The sequence below is a fragment of the Mytilus trossulus genome, chromosome 3 (genome assembly GCF_036588685.1).
Source record: "Mytilus trossulus isolate FHL-02 chromosome 3, PNRI_Mtr1.1.1.hap1, whole genome shotgun sequence".
Taxonomy (NCBI): domain Eukaryota; kingdom Metazoa; phylum Mollusca; class Bivalvia; order Mytilida; family Mytilidae; genus Mytilus; species Mytilus trossulus.
Window position 1 is genome coordinate 48,724,333 of NC_086375.1, and position 21,408 is coordinate 48,745,740.

A 21,408-nucleotide genomic window follows, 5' to 3' on the forward strand; every position below is an offset into this window, starting at 1 on the left:
AGAATGTCTTACTAATTTGTTGTTAGAATGCCTTACTTCTAGTAATTTATTATAAAATGTCTTCCTAAATCTGATGTTAAAAAGTCTTACTTATTTATTGAAAGAATGCCTTACTAATTTGTTCATCATCATCTAAGTTAACAAAACAATGCAACCGTTAACAAAAATATTATCAAATATACCTGGTGACTTAAAATAAGGAGATTTCAAATGATTGCAAAAAAGTCCAGATAAATTAGATTTAAGATATTACAGGTCACAGCTAGTTAATTTATCGAACTTTAAATAAAATCAATGGTGAGAGAGTTATCTTATTGGCAATCATACCACATCTACTTTTCTATATCATTTCAATATCACAAAAAAAAACAGGTTTTACCTCCTACAACATCTAAGTAGACTCTGTTACTGGATCCTGTTCCTACAGTGTTAGTAGCCTGACATATATATTGTCCCTCATCGTTGTCTTCTACGTTAGAGATGGTCAGTGCTGGAGTTGAGACAGTTCCACCTGAGTATCTATTGTTACTAGTGATAGACAGGGTTGTAGGAACATTATTGACCACCTTTTGCCATGTGATGGTAGTTTCTTTAGGATCAGCTGTGACAATACAGTTAATAACAACAGATTCTCCAACATTAACTGTTGGTTTAATGCTGGCAAGTACAGATGGTACATCTGAAAAATTTAAACAAAATATTTGTTTTTACCAAGTTAGGAATATGACAGTTGTTTTCCTTACTTTGAAGTGTTTGAGCTTTTAGTTTTGCCATTTAATGAAAGGACTTTCTGTTTTACAATTAATTGGAGTTCGGTATTTTTTATTTTTTATTTTTTCGAGATCAATGGATACTGAAGGAAAAATAATTAACTCCATTGCTACAAGATATGCTTATTTAAATTTTTGTACATTGCAGACTACACATTTCTGTATGTCTGACCATACCTTACAAAATATAAAAGACCCTTTCTATAAGACAAATGTCTGACACTGAAGCATTCAATATTGTCTAAAAATGACAAGCATGAAGATTGTTTAAATACATTTCACATACATTATTTTTTGAATTTTGGAGGTTGGGGTTGCGGTATTTCTCTGATTCTTATAGGTGCCAAATAAGACAATCAATATCAAAATCACAACCATTTGCAAACTCATACAACAATTTACTTACATCCTTCAACATTGAGGAAAGTCTGTGAACTTTGACCGGCTCCAATTCCATTTGTAGCATGACAAATATAAGCTCCCTCATCACTGTCTTCCACATTAAATATGATCAATGATGGTGAAGGAATAGTTGAACCTCCATATTTAGCTCCTGTCATGGTGAGAGTAACAGTGTTGCTGTTGACTATTCTGGTCCAGTAAACACTTGTATGAGTTGGAGAGGAAGTGACTTCACATTCTAGAGTGATGGGATTACCTCTTTGTACACTGTAGGAGCTCTGTAGAACTCTAACTGTTGGAGCAGCTGTTAGTAAGAGAGAGAGAAAAAATAGTCAATACTTAATGTTATATAAGTCACATTCATAAAAGATATCAAGAATGGCATCTGAGTGATAAAAGTTTCCTTTTGACTATTGTATCTTGTTCTTACAGTCATATTTGACATTTTTAGCCGAACAGATTTATCATTTTTACATAACTTAATTTATTGTATGCTGGTTCATATTCTGGACGCCAGTCTTTGCTCCTTTGTGTACAATTTGGAAATTAGTATGGAGTTCATTATCACTGAACTAGTATATATTTGTTTAGGTGCCAGCTGAAGGACACCTTCGGGTGTGGGAATTTCTCGCTACATTGAAGACCTGTTGGTGACCTTCTGCTGTTGTTTTTTCTATGGTCCAGTTGTTGTCTCTTTGACACACTCCCCATTTCCATTCTCAATTTTAAATTGTAATTACCGGTACACTTCACTTTTAGCAGATACTTAGCTTCATACAAATAATAAGAATATACCTTGTTCCTAAAAAAAATGTGTATGTTTGGAATTTTTACAAATTTGATACTATAAAGTCAAAATCTGTTAAGCTTCGTTTCTTTTACTATATCAGTATGATGATGAATAGGCATGTTATAACACATAAGAAAAGCAAACCCCCCTCCACTCCCCCCCCCCCCGAAAAAAAATTAAATAAAAAAAAGGCACTTACCTCCTGTAACAGCTACAGCTCCTCTTGAACTTTGACCTGTTCCAACAGAATTGGTTGCAAAACAAATGTATTCTCCGACATCATTACCATCAGCGGTTAAGATAGTGAGGGATGGTGTCTGTACGGTAGAACCAGAGTATTTGTTGTTGTTTTGTACAGTGATGGTCTGTGTAACACCATTACCACTTATTCTCTGCCAGTATACACTGGTATGAGCAGGAGATGATGTAACGGTACATCCAATTACCAGAGTGTCGCCATAACCAACAGTGTATGATGTCTGAGTAAGTACAACAGTTGGAACATCTGAAAATGTTAAAAATTATGTTCTGTTAGTTTCACTTGTAATACAGGGAACTAATTAAATGATACAATTTACTGTAAGTATCAGGAAACTTCACATGGAATAATTTAATTTTCTTCAAATTGACTGAAGTATGAAACATTTAAAACCCCAAAATCATCACAATTCCAATGATCATTCAACACATGTTAAATATCAAAAGTGAAAAATTCCTTAATATCCCTGATTTCTATGTCGAATAGTATTTCTTTCATAAATTTTAGTGTTAATCCAAAATTGTTTGGTTTTTTTTTTAAACTGGAAAGAGTACATAGGACAATAATAACTAAGCGGTACTGCGGTTTCATTTATTTTGCATGGGTACCAATTTTCTTAGATTGAGAAAAAAAATTCAAAATCTTTGGATATTTAATTCAGTGGTTTTGTCAAAGTCTGCCATCATGCCTATAGAAAATTTGTACTTTGTTAAAAAAATCTAAATTTGCCGTTCGCATTTACCCACTAAATTAATTGAATCAGTATCCAACGAATAAAAATGAATCCATAGTAACTGTTAGAACTTACTTCCTGCTACATTGAGAACAGTTATCTGACTCTGTCCTGTACCAACACTGTTTTCAGCCAAACATCTGTAACTGCCAGCATCAGCTGCTGTGGTACCAGTTATAGTGAGAGATGGTGTGTTCAGTGTTGATCCACTATATTTATTGGTGTTGGTCACAGTAATCTCTTGTGCAGCTCCGTTTACAATCCTCTGCCAGAATACCCTTGTATGAGCAGGATTGGATGTGACTGTACATCCCAATGTAATGGCACTTCCAATGTTGATAGAATAGGATATTTGAAGAACATTGACAATAGGTGCATCTGAAATACAAATAGAAATACACATGTAGTACAAGTATATAGATTATTAAATTATGAGTTTTAACATTTATTTAGTTGTGAATTTTGTATTTTTTTTAATCCAAGATTCCACAATAATTGCTATAAAGTATTTTCAGTGGTCCTTTCAAAAACTCTGATCAAATTAAATGTTTAACTGCTTCCAACATCATAGAAAATCCAGAACAGCTTTTATATAAGCTTTAGATTTCATATATTTTGGCCACAAGCATCACTAAAGAGACATGTATTGTCAAAATGCTCTACTTTTTTATTTAGAACAACTTACTTCCAATGACATCTAAGAAAGTCTGAGAGCTCTGGCCAGTTCCTACAGAATTCTCAGCAAAGCACACATAGAATCCTTCATCTGCAACAACGGCATTGCTAATGGTCAGTGATGGTGAGCTTACTGTTGATCCACCATATTTATTGTTAGATGTGCCCACGTTTATATCTTGAGCAACACCATTAACTATCTTCTTCCAGTAGACTGATGTGTGTATAGGGTTGGCTGATACAGAACATTGGAGTGTAACGGAACTTCCAACATTAACACTGTATGTGGGAGCGAGAATATTAACCTGTGGAGCATCTGCAAATAAATCAGTGTATCATTATAGTTTTGTATATCTATTTTTGGAAATGGGATTTATGTAGGAGCACTGCTACTGTTTCAAAATCAATTAAAAAATTATGGTTTTAACCAAAGATATTTCACTTTAACAAATTTTGAGAGCTGCATTTTAAAGAGAACAACCATAGATTTTCTCTCAAAACATAAATTTAATTTGTATCTGTTCTCGAAACAGAAAAGATATTCTCAGCAGAACGATATATATTCTATTCTAAGCCTTGTACAAAAGAATTTCATATTTTGATATACATGTACATAAATATATTAATTTGATTAAAAAGATACTTTCTGACTGATGATAAAGAAGCACATTGAATACTAGAAATAAATCATTATGTGTGGATATGAAAAACTGAAAAGTAAATGGTTCCACTCTCTCATGTTCTGTTACCATTGCAATAGTGCAAAATAACAATGGAAGTTTTAAATGCAAGTAATAGATAAATAAGACGTACTTCCTATAACATTGAGGAAGGTACTCTGAGACTGTCCTGTTCCGATACTATTTGTAGCATAACATGTATAATATCCACCATCAGAATTGACAGAATTACTAATGGTCAGAGATGGTCCATTGACTGTAGCGCCACTGAACCTGCCGGTCACTTCTACGTCATTGTTGGCATTGTTCAATGTTTTTACCCATTTGACACTGGTATGTGCAGGGTTAGAGGTCACTGTGCAAGTCAAGGTCACACTGTTTCCAACAGTAACACTATACTGGCTTTGTTGAACAGTGACAATTGGTATGCCTTAAAAGGATAAAAAAAATATTATAATTATTACCTTGAAGTCTTTCTTTCTTAACATAAAATCACAATAAAAACACACAACTATTATATGAATGGCAGCTAAAAACTATACTGGGTGAATATTTAAGTATCATTATGCAAAATGATAAAAAGCCTCAATAATTTCTGAATTAACAGTGTATAATTGTTGACTTACTTCCAGTTATGTCTAAGAATGTTTGCTGAGATACACCTGTTCCAACAATGTTTGTAGCTGAGCACCTATAATATCCTTCATCACTATTGGCAACGTTTGAGATGACCAGGGATGGTGAGTTGACGGAACCACCACTATATCTGTTATTACCACTTATGACTATATTCTGATTCTGTCCATTAACTTCCCTTGTCCATTGTACAGATGTGACAGCAGGGTTGCCACTAACACTACATCCTAGTGTTACAGATCCTCCAACAATGATAGCGTATTGATTTGAACCAATTGTGGCTATTGGCAGATCTGTGAAGATAAATGAGATATGTATGTTAATAGAAGAGATCTTTCTTTACATAATTTTTGTATGTGTTCCAGAAAACAGTTTAAGGTGTTTGTAACCCCTTTTCATCATACAGTAGGTCAAACTATAACCTCCATTCCTGATCTAACTTTTCTCAAAAATTGGTAAAGGGTTCCGCTGTTTCTGTGTTTAAAGTGGAATGTTGACTGTACATTTTAAATAAAACTCCAACATTTTTTAAGATACTTAATTTTGAACTTGAAGTTGAAGATGAGATTCTGTCCAAGTTTCGTAACAATCCAAAAAAAACATCAAAAGGTTTAAAAAAATGTAAAAAATACAAGCAAACTAACCAAAGGTTCTAACTTTACCAACACACGCAATGCATTCTACTGTAAACATTTGTAAAACATTATATACTGTTGTTAACCCATCAAAACAAATAAATTTGAGTATGATTTTGTTTATACATCAGATTCAGTAATGGAGAATTCATATCAAGTAAATTAACCTAAATAAAATAAAATGTATAAGTTTTAATAATACTTACTTCCAACAACTGAGAGGGATGTCTGCTGGCTGTTTGCAAGACCAATAGAATTAACAGCAAAGCAGGTATACGTAGCAGAATCGGTATCATCAGCATTATTAATCGTCAGTGATGGATTTTGTGTACTTGATCCTGAGTATTTGTTTGTATTTGTGTTAGAATTAATGGTAGTTGTTTGTCCATTTTTCAGTTTCTGCCAGTACACAGATGTAGCCGATGGTGAACCACTGACAGAACATACAAGGGTAATGGCGTTTCCATAGTTAACACTGTACTGTAGTTGAGCAACAACAACTGTTAATACACCTTTGAATAGAAAAAAGTAATTAGTATAAAAATTGTAATACACTTTTAAAAAGAAACAATTTTTTGGTTATTGTAATACACTTTTAAAAAGAATCAATTTATTGGTAATTGTAATGCAACTTTCTTTAAAAACAGTAAATTGTTGTAAATTGTAACACAACAATTATATCCTTTTTTATTAGCTTCAAATTTTATAATTATATGACAAGGAGATGTGGTATGATTGCCAATTAGTCAACTATTCACCTAGAGACCAAATGACAAAGATATTAGCAACTAATGGTAACCTTACAGTAGACTTAAAATATTTCGAACTTTTCAATTATAATACATTTTTGTACCACATAGAGGCGTTGTTATGGAGGAAAGGGTTAGCTGGTTTCTTTCTCATTTAAAGATATATTCTTCATTTATTAAAAAAAAATGTCTGACTCATGGAATTAAACACCAGTCACATAATTGGTCACCTCTAACAAAGTTTCAATAACTCAGTGTGAATATCATCAGATAACATGTCTATTTATTGAACTGATGGTTTGGATTACCAATACAAAATGTATAGCATTTCTCACAAATTTCAAATACATTCAATACTTACTGCCAGTTACATCAAGGTAGGTCTGTGAACTTTGACCTGTACCAACAGAGTTAGTTGCCTGACAGATATAATAGCCTTCATCCGAGTTAGCAGCATTGTTTATAGTAAGAGATGGTGTGTTGACAGAAGATCCGGAGTATTTGCCAACACTGCCAAGGTTGATGGTTGTTGTTTGACCATTAACCAATCTCTGCCATTGTACTGAAGTGTGTGTAGGATTTGCAGTCACTGTACATTGCAAGGTCACAACATTTCCAACTTGAACATTGTATGTGTTTTGCTGCACTTGAACAACAGGTATATCTACAATTATAATAAAAATCCATTGTTAGCTCTCTTTTTTGGTTATCAATTAAGAAAAAGACACAACTCTTAAAAAAAATAATTAAGAACGAAGTACACTATTAAGAGTTTTTACCTTGTATACTGTGGATTCAAAAATATTTGTGTGATAGGGGAAACCATATGCATGTATTCAAAAACTCAACAAAATACAATTTTAGCTACATTACTAGAACCAAATATCTTATGATTCAACCCATGTAATTCAAGACCCTCAAAATATAAATTTTGTCTTAATCCATGAAAATTGAAATAAAAGAAAATAAACGAATTCACAGTATACCGGCACTAAACAAAGTTTTATACACATTTATAACCTGAATAATTCTTTCATTATATTCCACTGATCCACAATTACTTCTGACATTAACACTTGAATGCATAGACAAAGAAAAATCTTCAATCTATCATTTGGAATTAGCTCAGGATTTACCTATCTTGATAAAATTGTGCTGATTGCTGATCGGTCACCTCTTCTACAGGGCACCATTCAAAATAGAGAATTCATGAAGAGTTTTTATCATTTTAGGAATTCAGGCCCTCACAAGTCGGAGAGATTGATAACAGGTAGGGACTGAATTATTCCAGTTAACACATTAAGAGATACTGGGTATATTCAACACAGATTACATGATATTTTACTTACTTCCTTGAACATCCAAAAAGGTCTGTTGACTGTTTCCTGTACCAACACTGTTTACAGCATAGCAAACATAGAATCCTTCATCATTCTGGACAGCACTGGAGATAGTTAGAGAAGGACTTGAAACTGTTGATCCAGTATATCTGTTACCAATAGTGACTGGTTGAGAAACACCATTAACGACCTTCTGCCAATATACACTGGTATGTGCAGGATTGGCTGATATTGTACAGGTAAGAGTTACAGTTCCTCCGAAATTAACTGAGTATGTAGGCTGAGGTACGACGACAGAAGGTGTACCTGGAAAAAACATTTAAACATTGTTAAATAATACCCTACATATGCACTTTACACCGCTATAAATTTACAAAAAGAAGCATTCAATTCTTAATTGAATATAAAATATAGAATTTTTCTTCTTGTGTGAATTTATTGTTTAAAGGAGATTAGAATCATGAGCAAGAAAAGGCAAATATAAAACCTTGCAAAGAGATATCATCATAGAAATTGTGAAATTAAATATCTTCTAAAATAATTGCTGATACAAGAACACCTTACTTCATGTGACTTCATAAAAAAAATCATTTTCATCTGATTTCAACATCTACTATCTTCAAAATTACAACTGATGGTCGGTAGTGATGGAATGAAGAAAAAAATAAGCAGCTTTGCAAAAAGTGAATGATATTTGAGTTATCATACTGACATACACTTTGATAAACAGACATAATGTTTCCCGTCTAAGATGAGTGCATTAAGATTGGTTAAAATATGTATTGTTTTGGTTATAATTGTATATAAACTTACTTCCAAGAACATCCAGGAATGTGTTGGCACTCTGTCCAAGTCCTACACTGTTGGTAGCGAAACAAATGTAAAATCCTTCATCATTATTATCAGCATTATTAATGGTCAGTGAAGGATTGCTAACTGTGGAACCGCTGTATTTATTGTTATTGACAGTAATTGTGGTAGATACCCCATTGATGTTTCTCTGCCAATATACATTATCATGAGTGGGTGATGCTGTTACAGTACATTCAAGTGTTCTACTGGCCCCAATATTCACAGAGTACTGGTTGCTCAGAACAGTTACTACTGGGGTATCTGAAAAAAAATTATGCAGTGATTTAATAGTATCAGTAAACAAGAATGTGTCCATAGTTCATGGATGCCAAGCTTACACAATATAAGAACAGTTAATACACCAGAAATTATAGTGCTTAATTACCTATCAAGGAGTAAACATTAAATAACCCCTCTCCTTTTACCATTAGAAACCTTTGTTTTCCAGTTGTTAGGACCAAGTCTGACTTATCCCATTTCCAAACATTTTGCATACAGAAAATGTTATATCCAATAACAATAATAAAACTTTTATCCCTTTAGCCCCTCTATTATTGTGAATGTCTTATAATTGATAAAAATTAGATTACTAAATGATTGATTGGGATAGATTGCTGGTTTTAAAAGCCACTTTCAGTACAATTGGTGGTCAGTTTAATTGTTGGAGAAACTAGAGTTTGCAGAGAGAATAATAACATTTGGCAGGAAAACTATCAATCATTAAGTCAATTGAAATTGGAATAGAAAACATCTACCACATTATTGTTAGAAGATGTGGTATGAGCGCCAATGAAACAACTTTCACATGCATGGTTTCGAACTCAGAACCTTAGTGTTAACAGGCTAGTTATACAGTATATGAACTGTTTGGCCAAGACCCCAGATTACTAGATACAAAACTTGTCTGAATAAAAAGAAATCTCAGATACTAGTGAATGACGGTGACCTAAAGTTAAAAGTGACAAAAGGGCATGTTTCTTTTCCCAAAATTTGGTTCTAGTCTTGACAATTTATTGCATAAGAAAAGTTTCTCAATACTTTGTAATTCTACAATAATCAACTATAGTAAAAAGTAATATCACAAAAATACTGAACTCCTGGAAAATTCAAAACAGAAAGTCTCCAATCAAATGGCAAAATCAAAAGCTCAAACACATCAAACAAATGGAGAACAACTGTACTCCTGACATGGAACAGGCATTTACGTATGTAAAAAAATAGTTGATGAAATATGGTTTCACAGCAAAATTATACTCAGCAAATCTACGAAAGGTAACATCAAACAAATGCACATTCAAAAATTGTTAGTAAAAAAACTTACTGCCAACAACATCTAAGAAAGTATTTTGACTCTGTCCAAGACCAATACTGTTAGTGGCATAACATCTGTAGCTTCCTTCGTCACTTAAAGCAGCATTATTGATTGTCAGTGATGGACTGTTGACTGTAGAACCACTGTACTTATTATTGTTCATGTCGACAGTGGTTCCTACATTATTATTACCAATTCTCTGCCAATACACCACGGTGTGAGTAGGACTGGCGGTTACTGTGCATCCAAGTGTGACAGTGGATCCAATATCAACATTATATTGTTGCAGAGTAACAACCACATTTGGTAAATCTATAAAAATGTTATAAATAATCAAATATTCATCTTCACTCAATTATCAATATCTATTTTTTTTAAAAATTTAAAAAATTAATTTCACCTAAACATAACCTTCTGAGATACTACAATCATCTTAGAGACTGTACAAAAAGTTGAATACATATTTCAGGAAATTAAGTGTAACAAAATTTCGGTATGGTCTTCTCTCAGCAGTGATTAACAACAAATCAATTACAAAAATGTTAAAAGTTTCATTTAAGATAAATCCCCATCTACAGAACTATTCTATATATTCCTATTAATTTATCACCATGATATCAATTGCTATCATATATAACTTACAAATATAAATATCAAATGTCAGGAAAAAAGCACTTAAAGCACCTTAAAGTCATTTTAGCTGCACATAAGTGGATATACTTGTTAACCATCTAATTTATCTAGAACAAAGTTGATAGGACAAAAACGATGGTTAAACTCAAGTCATGAAAATGCAAAACATTGAATTTCGGATGTATTGAAACACCTCAAAACTGTTTAGAAATAAACCATCATATGGTATCCATGATAAGTTCGTGGGTTTACAGTGTGAACAATAAAATAATTTCTTACTTCCTGTTACGTCAAGGTATGTCTGTTGACTGGATCCCGTTCCAGCAATATTGGTGGCAGTACATATGTAGTAGCCTTCGTCAGAATTGGCTGCTGCTGAGATTGTCAAAGATGGACCGTTCACTGTGGATCCACTGTACTTATTGTTTCCTGTTCCCATGTTAATATTTGTTGTCTGACCATTGACCAATCTTGTCCATTGTACTGAGGTGTGTTGAGGTGTGGCAACAACTTGACATTCCAATGTGACAGTATTACCTAAGATAACTGTGTACTGGTTGGAAAGTACTGTTACCGTTGGTCGAGCTGGAAATATACACAAACATATAACTCATGAAAATAAGAAAGCATTAAATTAAAAATTTAGGATTTATTTATCTAGAAATATCTAAAAACAATAGCAATAACATTGTATATAAAAGTGTTTACCTGTTCGAACACATGAAGTTATATTTTTAATTTTTATTTTAAAGTAAGAAAGACAAATATCAGCAAATATTCAATATGAAGGCTGTTCTGTACCATGACCTTTAGTTGTTAATTTCTGTGTCATTTGGTCTCTTGTGGCAAGTGGTCTCTTTGGCATTCATATCTCATCTTCCTATTTTCATAATAACCAGAAGGTGGCTTTAATTTCAATCATCAGTTAAACAGGGACCACATGGAAGAAAGCTGCCATACTATTAGTTATCTAAGATGCAAGCATTGTTAATCTATTTATATTTTTTTTTAAAAGCTAGATGTATTTGTATATCAAATCAAAGAAACTATAAAAAATATTTATTGAGTGAGTCAATTTTTTGTTATTGAGACATAAATCATACAAACTTACTGCCGACAACATCTAAATATGTCTGTTGACTGTTGCCTGTCCCTATACTGTTTGTAGCATAACATGTGTAGAATCCTTCATCACTACTTGCTGAAGTTGATATCGTCAGGGATGGAGTGGCAACTGTAGAACCACTGTATTTGTTGGTGTTTGTAACAGAAATGGTATTTGTGACTCCATTAATTGTTCTCCTCCATTCTACTACAGTGTGTTGTGGGGTAGCTGTTACCTGACACTGCAATGTTATAGTGTTACCAATATTGACTTGATACTGGTTTTGTGGAATGACAACTGAAGGGATACCTGAAAATATTATAAACATGATTAAGAATTTATTAGATTTGCACATAGAACTCTAATTTTAAAACTGTTAGAATCTAGGTCCTTATGAAATACTAGTAACTGCAAGTAATGCCTGTACCAAGTCAGAAATATGACAGTTGTTATCTATTTGTTTGATGCGTTTTATCTTTCGATTTTGCTTTTTGACTAGGGACTTTCCATTATGAATTTTCCTCAGAGTTCAGTATTTTTGTGATTTTACTTATTTTAACAATATATGTACTTCATGTACTTAAGTCTATGAGATAATAAAAATGTATCCCAGGTTCAATTTTTTTTAATACATGTCAGTTTTTTTTTCTTTCTGAATTTACTCTTCATAGTATGGTGCAATGGAAAATAGTGCATTGTACTTTTTGAAATTATGCATTTAGGACATGTATGAGAGTCCACCTTTGTGATATTTTTCAATATTGAAATTGTTAAAGCCTACTTTCTCTGTAAATAACTAGCATTATAAGAAATTAAAATGGTGCAATATTTTCTAAGGTTCAATAGGGTACTTAGTAATCTACTAGGTCAAAAAATTCAATAGGACATATTTAAATTCTATTTTATCACTATGGAACAACGAAAGTCAACTGGGATCCAAACAAATTAAAACAGTATATCACATGCAGATGCTTCTTCATCTTTGCAGATGCTTCTTCATCTTTCAAGATGATATAAGTGATGCAGGTAGCCCCAACTTCAAATTATACATACTTCCAATAACAGTAAGGGTGGTCTGTGAACTCTGTCCAGTTCCAACACTGTTGACAGCAAAACAGACATATGTGGCTTCATCATCATCCACTACACTAAAGATTTGTAATGATGGATTCTGTACACTAGATCCTCCATATTTGTTGGTGTTTGTATTGAAATTAATTGTTGTGGTCACACCATTTTTAATCTTCTGCCAGAACACAGATGTCTCAACTGGGTTGGCTGTGACAGTACAACCAAGAGTGACAGGGTTATTTAGATTGATACTGTAGGATGAGCTGGATACAGTTACAACTGGTACATCTAGTTTAAAGAAGAAAAACATATTTTAATGATGAGGAAAAAACCCATCAGAGATGACATTCAAGTGTAATGAAAATTACCACAAAACTAGAATGTGTCCCCATTACACGGATGCCCCATCTGCACTATCATTTTCTATGTTCAGTGGACCGTGAAAATGGGGGAAAATCTCTAATTTGGCATTAAAATTAGAAAGATAATATCATAGTTGATTTGAGATCATCAAAAACTACCTCGACCAAAAACTTTAACCAAAACTTTAACCTGAAGCGTGACGCACGGACAAACGAACAGACAGACAGCTCATGTACGGACGGACAGACACACAGACCAGAAAACATAATGCCCATAAAGGGACATAAAAAAAGACAAATACTATAGTTCAATTATTGGTAAATATATTATGATACTGATTAGATTCATCCATTTTGTGTTCTGCTGTTTGTCTGTTTGTCTTTTTAGCCATGGTGTCATTTTATTTTTGACTTTTGAGTTTGAATGTCCCTATTGTATCAATCTCTTTCACTGTATATCTTTGCATTAGACTATATAGAATTGCATAAATATTGAAGAAGATAATCTATGCACCTGATTTTATCTCAGAAAAACTTCATGTATGTTGGAGATCCATTTTTTGTAGTCAAGTAACTCTTTGTTTGATATAAGAATTTTTGTAGTCAAGTAAATCTTTGTTTGATATAAGAATTAAAAGACATTTTTTTTTTCCAAACATGTATAAAATAAAAATGGGAAGTCATGAAATAGAATGAAATTCAAAACAGTGTGGCTGTGGCCATTGATTGACACATTAAATTCATCCATTGACTGGGACAATTTAGGTGAACGTTTGTATGTAACGACCACTGCGCACTATGTACTTTTTAAAGACACTTAAACTATGGGGTCACCAAAGGTTCTCAACACCTTAATAAAGTAATTCGAAAAATTAATCAGAAATAACACGATGTTTGATTTATACCAATTATATAAATCAAAACATAAAGGTTATTCCTGATTAATTTTTCGAATTATTTTATAATTAAAGGCGTTAAGAAACCTTTGGTGACCCCACAGTTTAAATGTCTATCGTAGGTACGTCGTTAACAGTGTTCGTTACAGACAAACGTTCACCTAAATTGTCCCAGTCAAAGGATGAATTTAATGTGTCAATCAATGGCCACAGCCACACTGTTTTGAATTTCATTCTAATATCCCAGCACAGGGACATTTACTTTTGTAATTAAAGAGACACAGTTGTATATTTTGAAAAATAAATATCACCTAAGTGTTACAGATGGATATGTGCATGTCTATAAATCCCCCACCCAAAAAAATATCTGCATTGTTTAATAAAATCATCACTTACTTCCAAAAACATCAAGGAAAGTTTGAGAGCTCTGTCCAGTTCCAACAGAATTATCAGCATAACAGATGTAATTTCCTTCATCAGAATTATCTGCATTGAAGATTGTTAATGATGGAGAGCTGACTGTAGATCCACTGTATTTGTTATTATTTGTAACAGTAATATCTGTAAGGGCTCCATTGATAACTCTCTTCCAGTAAACTGTAGTGTGACTTGGGTTGGCTGTCACTGTACAACCTAGTGTCACAGTGTTACTAATCAAGACTGTATACTGGGCTTGTCCAATAACAACTGATGGTACATCTGAAATAATAAATTAAGATTTCTTAACTTCAAGAACATGGATGAAGGAATACAAATTAGAAAATATTCAACAATGTTTGACATCTCAGTTTTTTCCCTGATTCAGTTTATTAGATTATCAGTTTTGTTCCCTGATTCAATTTTTCAGATTTAACCAGTGAACATATATGATGAAAAAATACTACAACAATATGTTACATGCATTTTTTTCAACCATTATAAAATTAGATTTCATGGCAAGACTTACAGATAATAAATATGGGGACAAAAATTGGTATTGCCTTATATAACAAGCAAACATACTTCCTGTAACATCCAAGAAAGTCTGTTGACTATTGCCAGTTCCAACGGCATTTACGGCATAACAGATGTAATTAGCCTCATCATTCTGTACAGCATTCAATACAGTTAGAGATGGTGTACCAACAGTTCCTCCAGAGTATTTGTTTGTATTGGTGTTACTATTTATAGTGGTTGTTGTGCTACCCTGAATCTTCTGCCAATAGACAGATGTTGCCGATGGTGATCCCGATACCAAACATTCCAGTGTTCGGGATTGACCAAGAAGAACAGAGTAGGTTGATTGTGGAATCTGTACAGTTAAGGTGTCTGTAATATAAACCAGTATCATTAGAGTCTATTGCTGTATACAATATCTATCATAAAATGTGTGTATTATCTTGTGTCAGAAACAGTATGTCAAACTTCTATAGTTATTTTCTAATGTGATAATTTAATTTATAAAGTTCATTCAAAAGGAGAAAGATAGGTAAGGGTTATACTTGGCCCAAATTTTAAAGTTCATTGTTATAAGCTAAAAAAGTATTTTTTAATATGTTTAACAAAGGTCTTTTCAATGTATTGATTTTTACATTTTGACTTTGCGAAATTGGACAAAATCGTACTGATTTCCATCTAATTAAGGATTTGAAAAAATAGAGAACAGAAGTCAACATTCTAAATATTCAAGTCAGACATGTTATAATAGATATGTATATAATGAGCTCTTTTTTGTTACGATTCCATTTGTTTCAACTTATAAAACTTACTGCCAACAACATCCAAGAATGTTTGTGTGCTCTCTCCTGTACCAATACTATTAGTGGCTGTACAGACGTAGTTGCCTTCATCACTAAGTTCCACATTGTTGATGGTCAGTGATGGCGTACCGACTGTAGATCCTGTGTATTTGGCAAGACCTACATTGATGTTACTTCTCTGGCTATTGATGACACGCTGCCATTGTACAGTAGTATGAGCAGGGTTGGCTGTTACAGTACATACCAAAGTGACAGTTGAACCAAAGTTTGAATTGTACTGAGGCTGCTGAACTTGTACAGATGGTGCATCTAAATAAAACAAAATAGATTATCTAATATAAACTAAGTTAATTTTTCGATTTATTTAGCTTTCTTTTAGGTTTAATATTTACAATCTCGTATTACTGTCCACTTATCGGACATTAGCAATAATTAATCAATCAATCAAATTACTGTCTTTAACCCAGTCATCCAGTTAAGAAGAAACAACTTAAACTCTCTAAATTAGTTTAAAACATAGCTATAGCCTAAAAAAAAGTTGTACTTAAATCAAATGAAATGACATTGCTGCTTTTGTATAGAATTTATTATCAAAAAAGTTTGTATGCCTAAATTGCTAAAAAATATACACAAGGGAGATAACTCTTTTTTTTTAAATTAGGTTTTATAATATCAATCATGTATATCATGAACTAATACAAAATCCTATGAGCAATCTTTCCGAAATAGTGAATTTAATTAATGCAGGTGAAAGCTAGAAATTTTGTCTTCTTTTTTGTTTAAAAAAAAAGTCTTTTACTGGTACTTTACTATTGTGAGATTCCTCCAATATTTAGTTTTTCATCTGTCAAAAAAATCTATTCCAAGTTATTTCATTCATATTTTTTTTCACAAAATTGAAGAGAGGCTGATAAATGTCTGAAGATATTATTCTATAGCCATAGATCAAGTGGGTTAAACATTGTTCTTTCTTTAGACATGGCTTGTAGCCATTGTTAAAAACCAAATATTAACATACCATATCTTACATCACATGTATTAAGTTAAAATTTTTATAATAAAAATATTTGAACAAATTCAAAAACATTTTTTTAGAACAATCAAGAAATATAGCTTACTTCCAGTAACGTCCAAGAAAGTTTGTGTACTCTGACCAAGTCCAACACCATTGGTAGCAAAGCAGACGTATGTTGCTTCATCACTCTGGTCAGCATTAAAAATGGTCAGTGATGGTGTGCTTACGATGGAGCCACTATACTTATTTGTGTTGGTGTTACTACTAATTGTTGTAACAACATTATTTACTGTTTTCTGCCAATAGACATTGGTAGCAGCAGGGGAACCAGTCACAGTGCATCCCAGGGTTACTGTCTGACCAATTGTAACAGAATATTGTGACTGCTGAATTGTAACAGTCAAAATATCTGAAAAGTATAAATAAAAACAAAATAATTTGACATTTAAAATAAGCTGGAAAAGTCTTATGAAGTTTCAGAAGATAACTACATCATATTGACAACAAAATATGATTATGATCTGGTATGTATAATGCTCTGACAACATTACAAAGGCTGTGCACATAATATCCAATTTGTGAACTGTCATGATATCCAAATAATCAAGGAACACACACACAACTCTTGAAATACAGAACACTTGTAATGCATCTTATCATCAAACTAGTTATTTTTTATTAAAAGAATAAAATGTTCTAAAAAAGACGCTAAAGTTCTATTGTTATTTCACCAAATATTGTTATTAACCTAAAGTACACAGTAATTCTCAACATTATAGTCTTGTAAAGATATTTTTTTTTGGACCAAATAAAAAAGTTTCCTGAAATCTACCTTAGACGTAAATTAATTTAACTACGCCATGCCAGACATGATCAGGTTTCTGTCTCTAGTGGAATGTTTTCTCAATTTTACATAATTCTGAAATTTTTGTGACATTTTAATTATTGCAACATAAAATACATGTAATAATTTCTACATGAAAGTTTAAAAAGAATATCATACTTCCAATGACATCTAAGAAGGTCTGGGAACTCTGTCCAATTCCTAAGCTATTAGTAGCTGTGCAAATGTAAAATCCTTCATCATTTAAGTCAGCTGAATTAACTGTTAAAGATGGAATGGAAACAGAAGATCCCTCATATTTATTATTGGCAAAGTTGATTGGCTGAAATTGATTGTTGACTAATTTCTGCCACTGTACAGTTGAGTGGGCGGGGTTTGAACTAACTGTACACTCCAAAACTCTAGAACTGCCAAAATTTACTTGGTATGTAGATTGTAAAATTTGTACTACTGGGATACCTGTGAAAAAAAATATAAATGTGTATCATTAAAATCATTATCTGAGTCTACACCATACTATTATCAGAGATAAATTCCCAGATTCTACATTCAGACAATTTAAGTTACATGAAGATATTCAGTCAATTGGATTGAAGTTCTGCACTTTCAAAAAAAAATTCCATTTAGAGAATATTCACATTTTTAAAAACAAATAATGTTAAATGTTTTTCATCAATAATTAATGCCAATGTGATACTGAAAATGGTCAATAGAAACTTTTACCAACAACTCAGTCATTATAAAACTTTACAAAATAATAGAGAAAAATTAAAGGAAATTTCATATACAAAACATTTTAAACTCCTGGAATAAAACCATATTTAAAGTTAAAATATTTAGAAACAATCTTTTAAATATTTCAATGTGTCAAGCCTGCTAATGTCTACATTGTATCTCAATAACAAAATTTCATTTAACTGATATTTGCATAAAAAATAAAAACGTCATAAATCCATAGGAAACCATGAAAAAAAATCAATAAAAATTAAATACAACATTTATTTATGTTTATGCCTAAAACAAGTTTTTATTGAAGTATTTTACTTACTGCCAGTAACGGTAAGTGTAGTTGCTGTGCTCTGTCCAGTTCCAAACTGGTTTGTTGCCCGACAAACATAACTTCCTTCATCACTCTCGGCAGAACTAAAGATGGTCAGAGATGGGACATTTACAGAAGATCCACTATACTTATTAGCATTTGCTAAACTGATTGTTGTTGTAACACCATTTGTGGTTCGTTGCCAAACAACTGAAGTAGCGGCAGGGGTAGATGTTACAGTACACACTAATGTAATGGTGTTACCCACTAACACACTGTATGATGGTTGTTGTACAACAACTGATGGTGGATCTGTAAAGTTATTGTATTATATTAATCAAATTGTTACCATGGATTTTTTATAAGTCAGTATTTGTTTTAAATTTCTCTTTTATAAAAACATATTCACATTGTTTTTAGAGGGAATCATAAAAGTTCATGCTCTTATCACTACAAAAATATACAAAAGCCCTAATTACAACTCTTAACTCACAGGTTATAGTACAAATCTAGGAGTTTGAACCATATTCGCCTAATTAAAATAGTTAATCACAAGTAACTTAAGATCAATAGGCTTAAACAGCTGAATGTCAGAATTGTAATCCCACATGTTTTCTCATCAAACTTCATATTTATATAAAAAATTAATGCCTCAAAAATGGAGAGTCTTCCTATGCCATACAGATGGGAATCCAGATACTTCCTTTTATTGAAACTTTATTGTTACCCCCCCCCCCCCCCCCCCCTTCCCCCAAAACAAAAAAAAACAACAAAAAAAGCTGAGGAAAGGTTTTACAAATCCTACTTTTGACACTACACAGTGTGAAACACTGATTTTATATAATGAAATATTTTAACTTTTGAATCATACCTCCAACAACATTTAAAGTAGTAGCTGTGCTGGTTCCAGTTCCTACAATGTTGGTAGCAGAACAAACATATTGTCCGATATCATTCAGGTCAGCATTGTTGATACTAAGTGATGGTGAATTTACAGATCCACCACTGTATTTACCAGATCCAACACCAATGTTTGTAGTGACACCATTCTGTGTTCTCTGCCACTGGACACTGGTATGTGTAGGGTTAGAAGTTACAGTACATGTAATTGTTATAGTTTGAGCAAGATTAACAGTGTATGATGGTTGTGGTATTTGTACAACAGGTATACCTGAAAGAAAAAAAAAATATGTATACATGAGGTAAATACCAAAAATTCTTTACATCTTATAAAATCATGATTTTCAAATCAGAGGACTCTTGTTTGCAAAACCATTACAGCCGATTGCATTGAGTGTGAAGGCAAAGGTAATTTCTTAAGTCAGCTTGCTTGCTAGCTGAACCGTGAAGTCATTATAAGTTAAGGTATACTACCCTCCTTTCCAATTAGCCTAGTCCTACAGACAGATGGATTTGTTATCTATCGAACTAGTCTTCTGTTAAAAGAGGATAGTTTACCTAACCTAATAATGACTTTACGAATTTCTGAAGACTCATTACAGATAACAGGCAAAAACAGACACTGTTTTCTAAGGATCTACTAAGGAAACTTGCAATAACAGAGATAGTTATTTGAGGACTTACTATGGATAACAATAACAGAGATAGTTATTTGAGGACTTACTATGGATAACAATAACAGAGATAGTTATTTGAGGACTTACTATGGATAACAATAACAGAGATAGTTATTTGAGGACTTACTATGGATAACAATAACAGAGATAGTTATTGAGGACTTACTATGGATAACAATAACAGAGATAGTTATTTGAGGACTTACTATGGATAACAATAACAGAGATAGTTATTTGAGGACTTACTATGGATAACAATTTCTTCTGCTGTTGACTAGAACTAAACATTGATATTGGTGAACTGAATAATTTAAACTAATATTCAAAGAGAAATATTGATCTTTTTTTAAGTAAATGACTTACTTCCAGTAACAGATAGTGAAGTTTGAGAACTGGTTCCTGTTCCAACACTGTTGGTAGCAGTACAAACATAGTTTGCAGAATCTGTTGTATCTGTATTAGTTATGGTCAAGGATGGATTGTTAACTGTGGAACCAGAATACTTAACGACAAGTCCTGTATTGACATTATTTGTAACACCATTCTGAATTTTCTGCCAGGAAACACTGGTTTGGAACGGATTTGCCGAAACAGTACATTCCAGTGTAACAGTGTTACCTATGACAACATTGTAGTTTGGCTGTGATACAGTCACTACAGGAATACCTGAAAAAAAGAGAAAAGGGTTTGGTATTTACTTAATGTACTTTGTTACTAAATTAATCATCTAAAAAACTGTATTGAATGCATAGACCCATATTTTTTTCTACTTTTTAACTTGCATTAACAACTGAGAAACATGATTTTTTTTATATATATCTTGTAGCTAATTTTGTATGTATGTAAATTTTTATCATGGAAATATATGGACAAATAGTTAAGGTTACTATACACTATTCAGTTTTTTATTGAAACAAACATCAGAAAATACCTTGCTTGCTAGCTGAACCGTGAAGTCATTATAAGTTAAGGTATACTACCCTCCTTTCCAATTAGCCTAGTCCTACAGACAGATGGATTTGTTATCTATCGAACTAGTCTTCTGTTAAAAGAGGATAGTTTACCTAACCTAATAATGACTTTACGGTTTTCTGAGGACTCATTACAGATAACAGGCAAAAACAGACACTGTTTTCTAAGGATCTACTAAGGAAACTTGCAATTACAGAGATAGTTATTTGAAGACTTACTATGGATAACAATAACAGAGATAGTTATTTGAGGACTTACTATGGATAACAATAACAGAGATAGTTATTTGAGGACTTACTATGGATAACAATTTCTTCTGCTG

At 32.5% G+C, this 21,408-nt stretch overlaps 1 protein-coding gene across 19 annotated transcripts in view; it reads right to left on the reverse strand.

The window, feature by feature from the left end:
* Positions 1 to 21,408, reverse strand: part of LOC134711713 (hemicentin-1-like) — an 81,888-nt gene that overhangs the window by 7,453 nt on the left and 53,027 nt on the right. For all 19 annotated transcript variants that reach the window (XM_063572519.1, XM_063572515.1, XM_063572510.1 and 16 more), the window contains 23 exons: positions 20,478 to 20,780; positions 19,409 to 19,708; positions 18,547 to 18,849; positions 17,658 to 17,957; positions 16,758 to 17,063; positions 15,649 to 15,948; positions 14,903 to 15,208; positions 14,297 to 14,599; positions 12,625 to 12,930; positions 11,578 to 11,880; positions 10,746 to 11,051; positions 9,843 to 10,145; positions 8,483 to 8,782; positions 7,679 to 7,975; positions 6,691 to 6,993; positions 5,787 to 6,092; positions 4,936 to 5,238; positions 4,443 to 4,739; positions 3,640 to 3,945; positions 3,030 to 3,332; positions 2,162 to 2,467; positions 1,177 to 1,476; positions 380 to 679 (listed from right to left, as the gene is read on the reverse strand). In XM_063572519.1, the coding sequence (XP_063428589.1) occupies positions 380 to 679; positions 1,177 to 1,476; positions 2,162 to 2,467; positions 3,030 to 3,332; positions 3,640 to 3,945; positions 4,443 to 4,739; positions 4,936 to 5,238; positions 5,787 to 6,092; positions 6,691 to 6,993; positions 7,679 to 7,975; positions 8,483 to 8,782; positions 9,843 to 10,145; positions 10,746 to 11,051; positions 11,578 to 11,880; positions 12,625 to 12,930; positions 14,297 to 14,599; positions 14,903 to 15,208; positions 15,649 to 15,948; positions 16,758 to 17,063; positions 17,658 to 17,957; positions 18,547 to 18,849; positions 19,409 to 19,708; positions 20,478 to 20,780 (6,960 nt within the window). The remainder of the gene's footprint in view (positions 1 to 379; positions 680 to 1,176; positions 1,477 to 2,161; positions 2,468 to 3,029; positions 3,333 to 3,639; positions 3,946 to 4,442; positions 4,740 to 4,935; positions 5,239 to 5,786; positions 6,093 to 6,690; positions 6,994 to 7,678; positions 7,976 to 8,482; positions 8,783 to 9,842; positions 10,146 to 10,745; positions 11,052 to 11,577; positions 11,881 to 12,624; positions 12,931 to 14,296; positions 14,600 to 14,902; positions 15,209 to 15,648; positions 15,949 to 16,757; positions 17,064 to 17,657; positions 17,958 to 18,546; positions 18,850 to 19,408; positions 19,709 to 20,477; positions 20,781 to 21,408) is intronic.